Raw genomic sequence first — 16,151 nt, forward strand, 5'->3', positions numbered from 1 at the left:
CCCCCATTTCTCCCCCATTTCCCCCCCAAATGTGGGGGTCCCCACAACCAGAACCCCCCAAATTTTGCCCCCAAATTCGGGGTCTCTCCACCCCATTTCTCCCCCAATTTTCCCCCCATTTCTCCGCCATTTTCCACCCAAATTTTGCCCCATTTCCCCCAAATTTCGGGGTCTCCCACCCCAAAACCGCCCCAAATCCCCCCAAAATTCGGGTCCTTACCCGTTTAACCCCTTCCTGTCCCTCACTCAGTTCCACCACCGCTCTGTGCTTGTCCTTGAGCAGCCCGAACGCCCCCAGCCCCTCCCAAAATTCCCCCCATTTTCCCCCAAATTTCCCCCAAATTTTTCCCCAAATCCGGGGGTCCCCACAACCAGAACCCCCCAAATTTTTCCCCCAAATTCCGGATTCCCCCCATTCATTCCTCCCCCATTTCCTCCCCTATTTCCACCCCATTTTACCCCAAAATTTTCCCCCATTTCTCCGCCATTTTCCACCCAAATTATCCCTCATTTTCCACCCAAATTTCGGGGTCTCCCACAACCAAAACCGCCCCAAATCCCCCCAAAAATTTGGGGTCCTTACCCGTTTAACCCCTTCCTGCCCGCCGCTCAGCTCCGCCACCGGCCTGTGATTGTCCCGATCCCCCCTCCCCATTTCCACCCAAATTTCCCCTCATTTTACCCCAAAATTTTCCCCATTTCCCCCCCAGATTTGGGGGTCCACACAACCAGAACCCCCCACATTTTTCCCCCAAATTCGGCGTCTCCCCACCCCATTTCTCCCCCATTTCTCCCCAGTTTTCCGCCCAAATTTCTCCCCCATTTTCCACCCAATTTTCCCCCCAATTTCAGGGGTCCCCCGACCCAAATGCCCCCTAAATCCGGGGGGTCCCCACAACCAGAACCCCCCAAATTTTGCCCACAAATTCCGGATTCCCCCCATTCATTTCTGCCCTAGTTCCACCCCATTTCTCCCCAATTTTCCACCCATTTTTTTCCCCAATTTCGGGGCTCCCCCACCCCAAAAGCCCCCAAAATTTGGGGTCCTTACCCGTTTAACCCCTTCCTGCCCGCCGCCCATCTCGGCCACGGCCCTGTGCTTGTCCTTGAGCAGCCCGAACACCCCCAGCCCCTCCCAAATTTCCCCTCATTTTCCACCCAAATTTCGGGGTCTCCCACAACCAAAACCGCCCCAAATCCCCCCAAAATTTGGGGTGCTCACCCGTTTAACCCCTTCGTGCCCACCTCCGCTCATCTCGGCCACGGCCCTGTGCTTGTCCTTGAGCAGCCCGGACCCCCCATTTCCCCCCCAAATTTCCCCTCACTTTACCCCAAATTTTTCCCCAATTTCGGGGATCTCTCACCCCCAAATTTCGGGCTCCTTACCCGTTTAACCCCTTCGTGCCCGCCGCCCATCTCGGCCACGGCCCTGTGCTTGTCCTTGACGAGGCCGAAGGCCCCCAGCCCCTGGCGGTGCCCCTGCGCGCCCCCCACGCCCAGCGCGTACTTCTCGGCCGCCCTGAAGCCGGGCGTGCCCTTGCGCGTCCCCGCCACGACCCCTCCCCAATTCCGGCTCTCGGCGACGCCCCGGGCCCGGGCGGCCATGGAGGCCACGCCGCTGCAGCGGCCCAGGACGTTGAGGGCCGTGCGCTCGGCCAGGAGCAGCCCGGAAACGGGGCCGCGAACCTCGGCCAGCAGCGCCCGGCCCGGGCCCAGCCGGGAACCTTCGGGAACCTTCCAGAGCACGGAGCAGCCCGACACCGCGAACACCGCCTCGGCGAACGGGCAGCCGGCCAGCACCCCGAAAAACGGGGCGGGGGCGGGGTTAAATGCGGGGGTTTTGGGGTTAAATGCGGGGGTTTGGGGGTTAAATCCGGCGGTTTTGGGGTTAAATGCGGGGGTTTCGGGGTTTTTGACGAGGATGTGGGCGCGGATCTCGGCGTTCCCCAGCGGCGCCACGGTGGGGTCGGGCCAGGGCGCGTCCTCGTCCAGCCAGGAGCGCGCCAGGGCCCGCAGGCGGTGCGGGGGAGGGGGGGGCGGCCAGGGGGTCCCCGAAGGGTTCGGGGGTCCCGGGGGGTTCGGGGGCGCAGAGCCGGACATGGTGCGGAGAGACCTGGGGAGAGAGAAAGGGAATTAGGGGGAGGATATTGGGGTCCTTGGGGGGCATTTTGGGGGTCTTGGGGGGTCTCTGTGAGGATTTTGGGCGTCCCAGGAGGGTCCTTGAGGGGGTTTTGGGGTCCCCATTGGGATCTATGGGGAGATTTTTGGGTCTGGGGGCGATTTTGGGGGTCCCAGGAAGGTCCCTGAGGGGCTTTGGGGGTCTTAGGGGGGTCCTGGAGGGGATTTGGGGGTGTGGGGAGGGGGCTTGGGGGGATTTTGGGGTCCCAGGGGCGTCTTTGGGGGTCCTTGAGGGGGTTTTGAGGTCCCAGGGGGGTCCTTGAGGGGGTTTTGGGGTCCCCATTGGGATCTCTGGGGAGATTTTGGGGTCTGGGGGGGATTTTGGGGGTCCCAGGAGGGTCCTTGGGGGGATTTTGGGGTGTGGGGAGGGGGTTTTGGGGAGATTTGGGGGGTCCTTGGGGGGATTTTTGGGTCCCAGGAGGGGATTTGGGGTAATGGGGAGGGGGCTTGGAGGGGTTAATGGGGTCCTAGGGGAGATTCTGGGGTCCCCATTGGGATCTATGGGGAGAATTTTGGGTCTGGGGGGGATTTTGGGGATCCCAGGAGGGTCCTTGGGGGGATTTCGGGGTCCCCCTTGGTGTTTTTGGGGAGGTTTTGGGTCTGGGGGGGATTCTGGGGCTCCCTGGGGGGATTTGGGGGCGCTCAAGAGGAAATTTGGGGTCGGGTTTGGGGGATTTGGGCAAATTTGGGGCCGATTTTTTTCCACTTTTTTCCCCATTTTGGGGATTTTTGGCCGATTTTGTGCCAATTTGGGTCAATTTGGTGCCGATTTTTGCCTTTTCCCCCCTTTTTTGGGATTTTTTGGTGATTTTGGAGTTAATTTGTGTCAATTTTTCCCAATTTTGTGCCAATTTTTCCCCTTTCTTTCTGGTTTTGGGTAGTTTGGGGTGATGTTAGGTTTTTTTTTTCCAATTTTGTCCCGATTTTTACCCTTTTTTCCATTTTAGGGATTTTTTGATAATTTTGTACCAATTCTTGCCAATTTAGTGCCGATTTTTCCCCTTTTTTTTCTGGTTTTGGGGCTTTTTAGCCGATTTTTTTTCAAATTTTGCCCATTTTGTGCCGATTTTTTGCCTTTTTTTCTGCTTTTGGGCCAATTTCTGCTGATTTTGTGTAATTTCAGCCGATTTTATGCCAAATTTTCCCATTTTTGCGCTGATTTTCCCCCTTTTTTCCGGTTTTGGGGCAATTTAAGCCGATTTTACGTCAATTTTTGTGTCGATTTTCCCCCCTTTTTTTCCCTTTTAGGGATTTTTGGATTATTTCGTGACAATTTGAGTCAATTTAGTGCCGATTTTTGCCCTTTATTTAAATTTTGGGAGATTTTAAAATAATTTCGTGTCAATGTTTGCCACTTTTGTGCTGACTTTCCTCCTTTTTTCCTGATTTTGGGCAATTTAGGGCGATTTTGAGTAATTTTAGCTGATTTAGTGCCGATTTTCCCCGATTTTGTGTATTTTGGGATGGTTTTGGGTGATTTTTTTCAATTTTTGCTAATTTTGTGCCGATTTTTCCCCCTTTTTTCCGGTTTTGGGCCGATTTCTGATGATTTTGGGTTATTGTAGCCGATTTTATGTCAATTTTTGCCAATTTTGTGCCGATTTTTCCCCTTCTTTCCCGTTTTGGGCCGATTTCCGCTGATTTTGTGCAATTTCAGCCGATTTTGTGCCGATTTTTGCCCTTTTTGCCCCAAATCCCGCGGTCCCGGGGCCGTTTTGGGCCCGGCCCCGCCCCCTCCCCTCACGCGCCCCTCCCCCACTCACCGGGCGCGCGCCGGGCCCGAATGAGGCCCCGCGGGGGGAGGGGGGGGGAAATCTTACCCGGGGGGGCGGGGCCACAGCGCGGGCGCTGATTGGCTGCTGCCGCTGATTGGCTGCCGGCGCTGATTGGCTGCCACGCCCACCCCAAAAAAAAAAATTCCGAAAAAACCCAAAAATAAACCCGGAAGTGTTTGGGGGGAGGGGCAATGGGGGAGGGGAAGTTGGGGAAAAATGGGGGGAAATTGGGAAAAATTGGGAAAAATTGGGGAAAAATTGGGAAAAATGAGATTTGGGGACATTGGGGAAAATTGGTAAAAAATGGGAAAAATGAGATTTGGGGACATTGGGGACATTGGGGGAAAAATGGGGAAAAAATGGGGAAAATTGGGGAAAATGAGATTGGGGGAACATTGGGGAAATTGGGGGGAAAATGGGGAAAAATTGGGAAAATTGGGGAAAATGAGATTTGGGGACATTGGGGGCATTGGGGGAAAATTGGTAAAAAATGGGAAAAATGAGATTTGGGGACAATGAGAAAAAAATGGGAAAAATTGGGAGAAATTTAGAAAAATGAGTTTTGGGGACATTGGGGACATTAAGCACAATGAGAAAAAAATGAGAAAAATTGGGGGAAAAATGCAGAAAAATTGGGGAAAATTTTAAAAAATGAGATCTGGGGACATTGGGGGAAAATGGGAGAAAATTGGGAAAAGTTGGGGGAAAAGTGGAGAAAAATCGGGGAAAATTTAGAAAATGAGATTTGGGGAAAATTGGGGAGATTAGGGGGACATTGGGGAGAAATTGGGGGAAAATTGGGGGAAATTTAGAAAAATGAGATTTGGGGACGTTGGGGACATTGGGGGAAAAATGGGAAAAAAATGGGAAAAATTGGGGGAAAAATATTATATTATATTATATTATATTATATTATATTATATTATATTATATTATATTATATTATATTATGTTATGTTATGTTATGTTATGTTATGTTATGTTATATTATATATTATATTATATTATATTATATATTATATTATATTATACTATATTATACTATATTATACTATATTACATTACATTGTATAGTATTATATTTTATTATTTTATATTTTATTTATTTTACTTGATTTTATTTATTTTTATTTCATTTTATGTTTTAATACAATTTTTTTTATTTTATTGTATTTATTATTTATTTAATTGTATTTTATTTTATCTTATTTTATTTCATTTCATTTCATTTTAATTTTATTTTATTTTATTTCACTTTATCTTATTTCATCATTTTATTTTATTTTATTTTATTTTATTTTATTTTATTTTATTTTATTTTATTTTATTTTATTTCATTTCATTTCATTTCATTTTATTTTATTTTATTCTGTCCTTCCCCAGCAAAACTTGATTTTATCTCTGGTTTTCTTCAGATTCCAAATTCCAAATTCCATCAGGGGCCAGAAATGCTCTGCAAACACAAACCCAAAAATAGATTTGGGTTTTATTTATTTTTATTTCATTTCATGTTTTAATCCATTTACATTGTATTATATTATATTGTATTATATTATATTATACTATATTACATTATACTATATTACATTACATTGTATAGTATTATATTTTATTATTTTATATTTTATTTTATTTTATTTTATTTATTATTTATTTTTGTTTCATTTTATGTTTTAATAATTTTTATTTTATTGTATTTATTATTTATTTTATTGTATTTTATTTTATCTTATTTTATTTTATCTTATTTCATTTCATTTCATTTTTATTTTATTTCCTTTCATTTATTTTATTTTATTTTATTTTATTTTATTTTATTTTATTTTATTTTATTTTATTTTATTTTATTGCATTTCATTTCATTTCATTTCATTTCTTTTGATTTCATTTTATTCTGTCCTTCCCCAGCAAAACTCGATTTTATCTCTGGTTTTCTCCAGATTCCAAATTCCAAATTCCGTCGTGGGCCCAGAAATGCTCTGCAAACACAAAAACCCAACAAACAGATTTGGGTTTTATTTATTTTTATTTCATTTCATGTTTTAATCCATTTACATTGTATTATATTATATTATATTATATTATATTATATTATATTATATTATATTATATTATATTATATTATATTATATTATACTATATTACATTACATTTTAAAGTATTTTATTTTATTATTTTATATTTTATTTATTTTATTTTATTTTATTTATTATTTATTTTAATTTCATTTTATGTTTTAATACATTTTTATTTTATTTTATTTTATTTATTATTTACTTTACTGTATTTTATTTTATTTTATTTTATTTATTTTATTTTATTTTATCTTATCTTATTTCGTTTCATTTTATTTCATTTTTATTTTATTTTATCTTATTTCATTTCATTTCATTTTTATTTTATTTCATTTCATTTCATTTTAATTTTATTTTATTTCATTTTATCTTATTTTATTTCATTAATTTATTTTATTTTATTTTATGTTATTTTATTTTCTCTTATTTCATTTCATTTTATTTCATTTTTATTTTATTTTATCTTATTTCATTTCATTTCATTTTATTTCATTTTCATTTTATTTTATTTATTTCATTAATTTATTTTATTTTATTTTATTTTATGTTATTTTGTTTTGTTTTATTTTATTTTATTTTATTTTATTTTATTTTATTTTATTTTATTTTATTTTATTCTGTCCTTCTCCAGCAAAACTTGATTTTATTTCTGTTTTTCTTCAGATTCCAAATTCCAAATTCCAAATTCCATCCTGGGGCCAGAAATGCTCTGCAAACACAAAAACCCAAAAACAGATTTGGGCTCTGCAAACACAAACCCAACAAACAAATTTTGGTTTTTCAGGGCATTTATGGCCCCGAGCAAAGGGCAAACCCAGCCCAGGGAGGAGAGGTTTGGAGAAAATCAATCCAGCAATAAAATCAATTGATAAATTCAATCAATCGATAAAATCAATCAATCGATACATTAAATCGAACAATGAAATCTGTTCAACAATAAAATAAATCGAAATAAATGAATCAATCGATAAAATCAATCCATTGATAAATTAGATCAAACAATAAAATCAATCGATAAAATCAATCAATCAATAAATTACATTGAACAATAAAATTAATCCAACAATAGAATCAATCGAACAATAATTTAAATCAGTCGATAAATTGAATCGAACAATAAAATCAATCCAAACAATAAAATCAATCGAACAATAAAATAGATGGAAATAAATAAATCAAACAATCAAATAAATCCATTAAACAAATCGAACAATAAAATAAATAAGTCAATAAAATCAATCGAGCAATAAAATAAATCAATCGATAAAATCTAGCAATCGATAAATTAAATCGAACAATAAAATCAATCAAACAATGAAATAAATGGAAATAAATAAATCAAACAATAAAAATAAATCCATTAAATAAATCAAACAATAAAATAAATAAGTCAATAAAATCAATTGAACAATACAATCAATCCAACAATAAAATAAATCCATTAAATAAATCAAGCAATGAAATAAATCAATCAATAAATTAAATTGAACAATAAAATCAATCGAACAATAAAATAAATCAATCGATAAATTAAATCGAACAATACAATCAATCCAACAATAAAATCAATTGAACAATACAATCAATCGAGCAATAAAATAAATCAATCGATAAAATCAAGCAATTGATAAATTAAATCAAACAATAAAATCAATCGAGCAATAAAATCAATAAAAATAAATAAATCAAACAGTAAAATAAATCAATTAAATAAATCAAACAATGAAAAAAATAAATCGATAAATTAAATTGAACAATAAAATCAATCCAAACAATGAAATAAATCAGTTAAATAAATCAAACAATGAAGTAAATAAATCGATAAATTAAATTGAACAATTAAATCCATCCAAACAATAAAATCAATCGAACTATAAAATAAATGGAAATAAATAAATGAAACAATAAAATAAATCCATTAAATAAATCAAACAATAAAATAAATAAGTCAATAAATTAAATTGAGCAATAAAATCAATCCAAACAATAAAATCAATCGAACAATAAAATCAATCATGCAATAAAATCAATTGAAATAAATAAATCAAACAATAAAATAAATTATTAAATAATTTGAACAATAAAATAAATAAGTCAATACATTAAATCGAACCATAAAATCAATCCAAACAATAAAATAAATAGAACAATAAAACAAATGGAAATAAATAAATCAAATAATAAAATAAATCATTAAAATAAACAATAAAATCAGTCAATCAATCAATAAAATCACTCCATCAATCAAACCAATCAATCAATCAATAAAATCAATCCATCAATCAAACCAATCAATCAATCAATAAAATCGATTCCTCGGCGGGGGCCGGGACACACGATGGGCGGGGGGGGCACGGAGGGGACAAAAGGGGGGCGGACAATGGGGGCCCCTCCCTGCCCCCCAGTCCCCCCCCAGCCCTTTTGGACCCTCCCAGTCCATCCCAGTCCCTCCCAGTCCATCCCAGTCCCTCCCAGTCCCCCCCAGTCCCTCCCAGTTCCCCCCCAGTTCCCCCCCAGTTCCTCCCAGTTCCTCCCAGTCCATCCCAGTTTGTCCCAGTCCATCCCAGTCCCTCCCAGTCCATTCCAGTCCATCCCAGTCCCTCCCAGTCCATCCCAGTCCATCCCAGTCCCTCCCAGTTCCTCCCAGTCCATCCCAGTCCCTCCCAGTCCATCCCAGTTCCCTCCCAGTCCCTCCCAGTCCATCCCAGTTCCCTCCCAGTCCATCCCAGTCCATTCCAGTTCCATCCCAGCACTCCCCTCCTGCCAAAAGGGGCGTGGCCAGAGCTGTCAATCAAAGCCGTTCATTGCCCCGCCCCTGGCTTGGGGTCAGGGTGGTGGCCAAGGGGTCACTGGGGGGGTCAGGGGGTCACTGGGGTCCATGAGGGGTCACTGGGGTGGTCAGGGGGTCCATGAGGGGTCAGTGGCGTGGTCAGGGGGGGTCAGGAGGGTCCATGGGGGTCCATGAAGGTCACTGGGGTCACTGGGGTCCCTGAGGGGTCAGTGGGGTCAGTGAGGGGTCACTGGGGTCACTGGGGTCAGTGGGGTGGTCAGGGGGTCACTGGGGTCCGTGAGGCGTCAATGGGGTGCTCAAGGGGTCAATGAGGTCAATGGAGTGGTCAAGGGGTCACTGGGGTCTGTGAGGGGTCCCTGAGGGGTCACTGGGGGCTCTAAGGGGGTCCATGGGGTGCTCAAGGGGTCACTGGGGTGGTCAGTGTGGTCCGTGAGGGGTCAGTGGGGTCACTGGGGTCCCTGAGGGGTCACTGGGGTGGTCAGGGGGTCACTGGGGTCACTGGGGTCCCTGAGGGGTCACTGGGGGCTCTAAGGGGGTCCATGGGGTGCTCAAGGGGTCACTGGGGTGGCCAAAGGTTTCGTGACGAGTCCATAGGGTGGTCCCGGGGGTCCGTGGGGTGGCCAAGGGGTCCCGGGGGTCCCTGAGGGGTCCCGGGGGTCCGTGGGGCCCTCCAGGGGGTCCTGAGCACCCAGGGGGGCTCAGTGGGGTCAGGGGGGTCCATGGGGGGGTCCTCAAGGGGGTCCAGAGGGTCCATGGGGGAGGTCAGGGGGGTCCCTGAGGGTCCCGGGGTGGTCCCAGGTGGTCCATGGGTGGGTCAGGAGGGTCCATGGGGGTCCATGAAGGCCCTGAGGGTCCTGGGGTGGTCCCAGGGGGGTCCATGGAGGGTGGGGGGCTCAGGAGGGTCCATGTTGGGGTCCTCAAGGGGGTTCTGAGGGTCCATGCGGGGCTCAGGAGGGTCCATGGGGTCAATGGGGTCCCTGGGGGTCAAGGGGAGTCCATGGGGGGGTCCATGGGGGGCTCAGGAAGGGTCAAGGAGGGTCCATGGGGGGGGTCCGTGAGGGTCCTGGGGGTCATTGAGGGGCTCAGGAGGGTCCATGGGGGGCTCAGGAGGGTCCATGAAGGTCCTGGGTGCTCCCTGAGGGTCCGTGAAGGTCCTGAGGGTCCATGGGGGGGTCAGGAGGGTCCAAGGGTGACCATGGGGGGTCCATGAGGGTCCATGGGGGTCCATGAAGGTCCTGGGGGTCATTGAAGGGGTCAGGGGGGTCCATGAGGGTCCATGGGGGGTCAGGGGGGTCCATGGGTGACCATGGTGGGGTCACGAGGGTCCATGAGGGTCCATGGGGGCGGGGTCCTGGGGGTCATTGAGGGCTCAGGAGGGTCCATGGGGGTACCATGAAGGTCCTGGGGGTCCTGGGGTGGTCCCTGAGGACCAGGGGTGTCCAAGGGTGGCCATGGGGGGGTCAGGGGGGTCCATGGGGGGGTCCCGGGGTGGTCCCTGAGGGTCCTGGGGTGGTCCCAGGTGGTCCATGGGGGGGGGTCAGGAGGGTCAGTGGGGTGGTCACTGGGGTCTGTGGGGTGGCCAAGGGGTCACTGGGGTCCATGAGGGGTCACTGGGGTCACTGGGGTCACTGGGGTCCGTCGAGTGGTCAATGGGGTCACTGGGGTCACTAGGGTCACTGGGGTCACTGGGGTGGTCACTGGGGTCACTGGGGCCCATGAGGGGTCACTGAGGTGGTCAAGGGGTGTTATGGTTTGGGCCTGGCAAAGCCAGAGCCCCCATGAGGACACCTTCTCCCCGGTGTCTGCTGTGAGATGTGACCAGGAATAAACAAAGCAGGCTCCAACTTCAACATACAGAAAAGTTTATTAACTAAGCTACATACAAACAATTACTAAACTACACACAAACACTAAACTACACATACACAAAGGAAAAAAAAAAAAAATCACAAGGAGAATGAAAACTACACAGAAACACTTCCCCCTCCTCCTCCAGATCCCCGTACAATTCATCTCCCAAAATTATCCACACTCCCAAAATTATTCACACTCCGTCTGGCACCACCCTTTAGATTGGTCAAACTTTCAGCTCCTCAAGAGGAGAGGGAGTCCTTCCATGTGTCGTGGTGGCCTTTTCCGTCCTTGTTCCGGTGCTCTCACCACCGAACAGGGATCAGGGCTGCTTCCAGGGTTGTCTTTTTTAAGGATGCTATGTCCAGTTCCAGAAAAGCACTGTATCTCACCTTCTCATCCTCTGGGACATCCATCCCCCCCATATTTTATATACCCCCTGGGGCCGAGGGGTCCACACACTGACTCTTCTTTGGCTCTGGGACATTTCTCCCCCTGGACTCAGTCTCTGTATCTCACGGAAACATAGCTCTGTCCATGACTACACAAAAGAGTCCAGCATTAAATGCCACTCCATCTTCTCCATTCTTTCAACATCTCTCACTCTCTCTCTCTCTGGTCCAGACCTCCATCACTCGTTCATTACCTTCATCCGCCTCCTCTCTTATCACTCGTCTAGGAAGGGTTAATGTTCTGTAAGGCCTTCATTGTCCAAAAAAGGGTTAAAAAAACTCCTCCAGGCGGCTGGACTCCTGGCTGCACCCCCCCTCCCATCTCCTCAGCTGGGCTGCCTGCTGCCAGGACATATTTACTGAGTTTCAAGGTAACACAGGCTGCACTCTCTCTCTCTCTCTGTCTGTCTCCAAAAGGGGGGGGGGGGGGGGGGGGGGGAATGGCTGCCCGATGTCTCTTGTTGCTCTCCACCCTTCCATCCTCCAGGGCCTCCTCACTCCCATCTCTGTCCAGGCCCAGGCCTACCGCATGGCTGCCCCTCCCCCGCCCAGCAGCAGCGGCTGGACGGGGGAGAGCTCCGACCTGCGTCCCTCGAAGTCCCAAGAGAGCCTCCCAGGGCCGAAGCTCTGCTTTTAACCCCTGGGTGTTCTCGGAGGTGTGTCCTAAAACCCACTGGTTATCCCAGGTGCCAATATCAAAATCCAAGCACCCATTGGTTTGACCACAACATCCCACTTCTTCCTGGTCAAACCACCACAAGGGGTCAAGGGGGTGAGACAGAGTAAAGATCCATTCTGAATTAGGTGAAGTGTCTAAGAAAGGTGAAAAGTCTGTGAGGCCAAAGCTGAGGAAGAACTCGCATGCCGAGACAGCAAGGAGACAGAGAAAGAAAAACAGAAAAGACCACAAGGTCGATTTGCCCCCGACTTAGAAATTCCTTTGATAAAGAAGAACTGGTGCTAAATGTCACACGGAATGAATATGTATGAACTTATTGTGAAACTGTATGCATATGCATTTGGAAGGGGGATAAAAGAAGACCCGAGGTCTTCAGAAGTACGCATGCCTTGTTCGGGGACTTGCGTCCGGCGCGCGTCGTAAATAAACATACCGGGCTTTACAACTTTTATAAAGTTGTGAGGTTTCTTCTTTTCTCCGCAAAACATTATGGCGAGCCAGGTAGGGAGTTCTCTGTCCCCGCAGGGGCAGGGGGGATAGATGGACCTCCAAGGAACGCCCCAGGATTTTTTCCTGGTGGGGCTCCGCTCGTCTCAACTTGCCACCTGCGAGGACAGACAAGGACCTGCTGGCCTGCGGAGGAAGATATGGTATGTACTGAGGGGCCCCGGGGGAGGGAAAGGAGAGCAAGGGAGTAAACCACCCAGAGACGTCTGGGTTCAGCTGATAGAGCAGCTGTATTAGAGACGGGGTTCATCGTTCTGATAGAGCAGACCGCAAGCGGTTCTGGGGGTGAGCCGGGTGAACCCGTGTATGTGTGTTGGGGGTTCATAGTTCTGATAGAGCAGAACTGTTGAGCCCGTGCGTGCTTTGTTTGTGTGTGTGTGATGTCCGGACACTGTTGCTGTGTGGTTAATGTGTGCATTGTGTGGTCAGTGCACTGTGTTTCTAATCGTGCAAGTGTATAAGTGTATGGTGTATAAAAGAGAATAAATCTACAGTGCGGGGGGGTCAGTACTACCCATGTTTGAAGCAGCCGAGTGAGGCCTGAGGCGCCGGCTGCAGCAGGCTGCGGGGGCAGGGACAAAAGTGCCCTGCAGAGAAGCGAGTGGAAGAATGTCAGTGATGGTATTTATCGTGTTTAAATGTAGTGATTTGTGTAGATCTAGTACATTTTAACCGTGAGTATGAGTATGAGCTCAGAGTTTTCCTTTGCCTTGAATGTTTGATTTTGATTGTGTCCAAGAAAATTGATGTGAGTAAATGCTGAATTATGGTATGCTGTGTTGTGTTGAGAAAAGCGAGCACTTGGAGAGATATGCCCTTTCGCAGTGGTTTTGTGTGGTGATTTTCTTCCGCTGCATTGTGGTAATTTGATTCTCAGATTGTATAGTAGTGTTTGTGGAGATTTTAAGATTTTGTTGCAACAAAATTTTACATAGGACAACTATTGTACGGTAATTTATGCTTAACTACGATAGAGTTAAAGGAATTCTAAGAATTCCCCCCCTCACAGCAATTCAAGCCTTGGCTCTAGCGAATTTGAGATAAAGGGGGGGTGCGGGTGCGAGTGTTTGTGTCTGTGGGCATATCAGAGTTTCGGCTGTGACTAGCACAGCCTTTTTGCAAAGCAGTAAAACAAGTGTAAGTAGACACAGGGCTTAATTAGATTGTGCAAGAAGAGAACTAGAAAAGACTGATATTTTGTTTGCTCAGAATATAGTGTCTATGTCACGTTTTTGATTAGCATGCTGTGTGAGGTGACAGTGGCTGTCCCCTGGGCACAGGGACAGCTCTGGCTGCCCCGTCTCCCCAGAGAACACGGGAATGGCCTGTGAGCAAAAGCTGGATGTGCAGTTATTATTGCAGTGCGGTGTTTATGAGAAACACTGGTTTTGCTGTTCTAATAAGTGTCAGGGCACATGTAAATTAGAGGTTTCTGGTCAAGCGGATTCAGAACCTAAGGTCTTAGAACTTGTGTGTGGGAACCACATCTGATACCTGCCACCTGGAGCTGTGTGTATAGGAGGAAAGTTGAGAAACTACTGTGAAGGTCTGTAAAAAGGTTTGAGTGGAAGCGAGATAGGGCAAGGAGAAATAAATAATGGGAACTGACCAGAGCAAAAAGGTTCCTAAATTAGCCCCTTTTGGGAGGGGCTCACTGGGAGAAGGCTGCCAGTAGGAGCAGCTCAGAAAATAAAAAGATTTATAATACTTCATTGCTGTTAGTACTGTTTTAAAATAGGAGGATAAATGGGATAGAGTTTTGTATGCTGAAATGTCTTTGTGTTTTAAGAAATCACCCAGATTTCTTGAAAAGGGAAAACAAGGCAAAGAGAAAGCAAATCAAACATGTTGTTCAGCATGCAGCATAGAATAGCAGCGTATGAAATCAGGCAAGGATTATCGTGCTGAAATGCAAAGCAATCACAGTTCACAAAATGAGTACATATGATTTGCTAAAGGCTCCTCCCAAGGTAAGGGAGGAAGGGTAAAGATGACCTCCCCAAAAGGGAAGAATTTTTGTTGACACAAGGGCCATATATTCAGTTTTAAATAAAACTTTAGTACCTGTGGAGAATGTTTATGTTGCAGTGTGGGGAACAACTGAACAACTGGCCAGTCTGAGAAGGCATACTTGTGCAAACCTTTAAAGTAATATTGGTATCATGTGTACCTAAAAGCTTTTGTACAATTTGCTCAATTTGCTAAACATTCTCAAATGAGAAAGGTTACTCTGGAGGCAAATGATATAAAGATGTTAGGCTTAACATTAACAGGCACTGAAATTAAGAAAGACATTAGTAAGGAGATATTAGAAGAAGTAAACAAGTGTTTTCGAGGGTATGGGCCTCTGCTGTACCAGGGAGAGTGAAAGATGCTCCCCCATGAGCATCAAGCTTAAGGAAAGAACACAACTAGTGAGAACTGAGTAGTACCCTCAAAAGGAAAATAAGGAAGGAATCAGCCCAATAACTGATAGTACTGGATTAAGGGCTGTCAATAAGATAACACAGAATTTATACCCTGTGGTAGCAAATCCATATGCCTTACTGACTTGTTTAACACCTGAGCTAACCTGGTTCACTGTTTTAGGCCTAAGAGATGCCTTCTTTTGCCTCCCTATCCACGAAGCCAGCCAGGAAATTTTTGCATTCAAACTCAAGCTCACATAGTCCATGTGCCTGAAGGCTTCAAGATTCTCCACTCCGACTGGAGAACAGCTTGCAAAGACCCAGAGTCCTGGGAAGCTCCACAAGAGGAAAGGAGGCTGTTGCAGTACGTGGACGATCTTCTAGTAGCCACTCAGATGAGGGAAGCGAGAGAAGCCTGGACGGTAAGCCTTTTGAATTTCCTAGGACCCCAAGGACGCAGAGTCTCAAAGAAAAAGGCACAGGTAGTGAAACAGAAGGTAATCTACCTGGGGTAAGAAGTGAGTGCGGAGCAGCAGACTTTAAAGCAAAGAAGCCGTATGCCAAACCCTGAAACCCCAGACAATGAAAGAACTCCGAACCTTCTTAGGCATGGCAGGGTAGTGCCAGCTGTGGGTTTATAATTATGGACTGCTCGCCAGACCCCTCTATGCTCTTATTGCCAATGGAAACAGAGATCTCCAGTGGACACAAGACACCACATGGGCCTTTCGCCAGCTAGAGAGAGTGCCCTCATGTCAGCTCCAGCTTTGAAACTTCCAGATGTAAGTAAACCATTTTTTCTATTTTTCCCACGCAAGGAAGTGCCCAGGGAATACTGGCTCAGGACTTGGACCCTTACTGAAGGGCAGTTGCTTACTTCTCTAAGCAACTTGATGCAACAGCCAAAGGATGGCCAGGTTGCCTCAGAGCTGTAGCAGCAGTCGTGCTGAATATTCAAGAGGCATGCAAGTTTACCCTGGGACAAAAATGACTGTGCTAGTGTCCCACACAGTGTCCGCAGCACTGGAAGTAAAGGGTGGCCACTGGCTCTCACCACAGAGGTTTCTGAAATACCAGGCCGTCATGGCAGAGCAAGACGATATAGAGATAGTGGTGACTAATATTGTCAACTCAGCTTCTTTTCTCAGTGGACACCATAGTTACCTAGAGACCACCGAAGCTACTACTCCAGCCGCTCAGACTTAAGGGACACTCCTCCGGACGATCCAGAGACCTGGTTCACTGATAGGAAAGCGACATTGCAAAGTTCACGGTGACTACCTGCAGAGAGGTAATCGAGTCTGGACCCTTACCAACAGGTACCTCTGCGCAGAAGGCTGAGATAATTGCCCTGACCCGTGCCCTGGAAAGGGCAAAAGGGAGGAGAATAACCATCTACATAGACCCAAGGAATGCATTTGGAGTCATACATGCA

At 45.5% G+C, this 16,151-nt stretch overlaps 1 protein-coding gene and 1 pseudogene across 1 annotated transcript in view; one reads left to right on the forward strand and one right to left on the reverse strand.

Annotated features, from left to right (window-relative positions):
• Nucleotides 1–9,573, reverse strand: part of LOC131096318 (nicotinate-nucleotide pyrophosphorylase [carboxylating]-like) — a 30,047-nt gene extending 20,474 nt beyond the window's left edge. The window contains exons 1-3 of the mRNA XM_058044659.1: nt 9,380–9,573; nt 1,895–2,113; nt 1,396–1,804 (exon numbers count right to left, since the gene is read on the reverse strand). Coding sequence (XP_057900642.1) covers nt 1,396–1,804; nt 1,895–2,113; nt 9,380–9,573 — 822 coding nt within the window. The remainder of the gene's footprint in view (nt 1–1,395; nt 1,805–1,894; nt 2,114–9,379) is intronic.
• The window catches only part of LOC131096410 (zinc finger protein 208-like), a 1,316,393-nt pseudogene that overhangs the window by 745,246 nt on the left and 554,996 nt on the right, over nt 1–16,151 (forward strand).

The sequence above is a fragment of the Melospiza georgiana genome, unplaced genomic scaffold (genome assembly GCF_028018845.1).
Source record: "Melospiza georgiana isolate bMelGeo1 unplaced genomic scaffold, bMelGeo1.pri scaffold_29, whole genome shotgun sequence".
NCBI classification, from domain to species: Eukaryota; Metazoa; Chordata; class Aves; order Passeriformes; family Passerellidae; genus Melospiza; species Melospiza georgiana.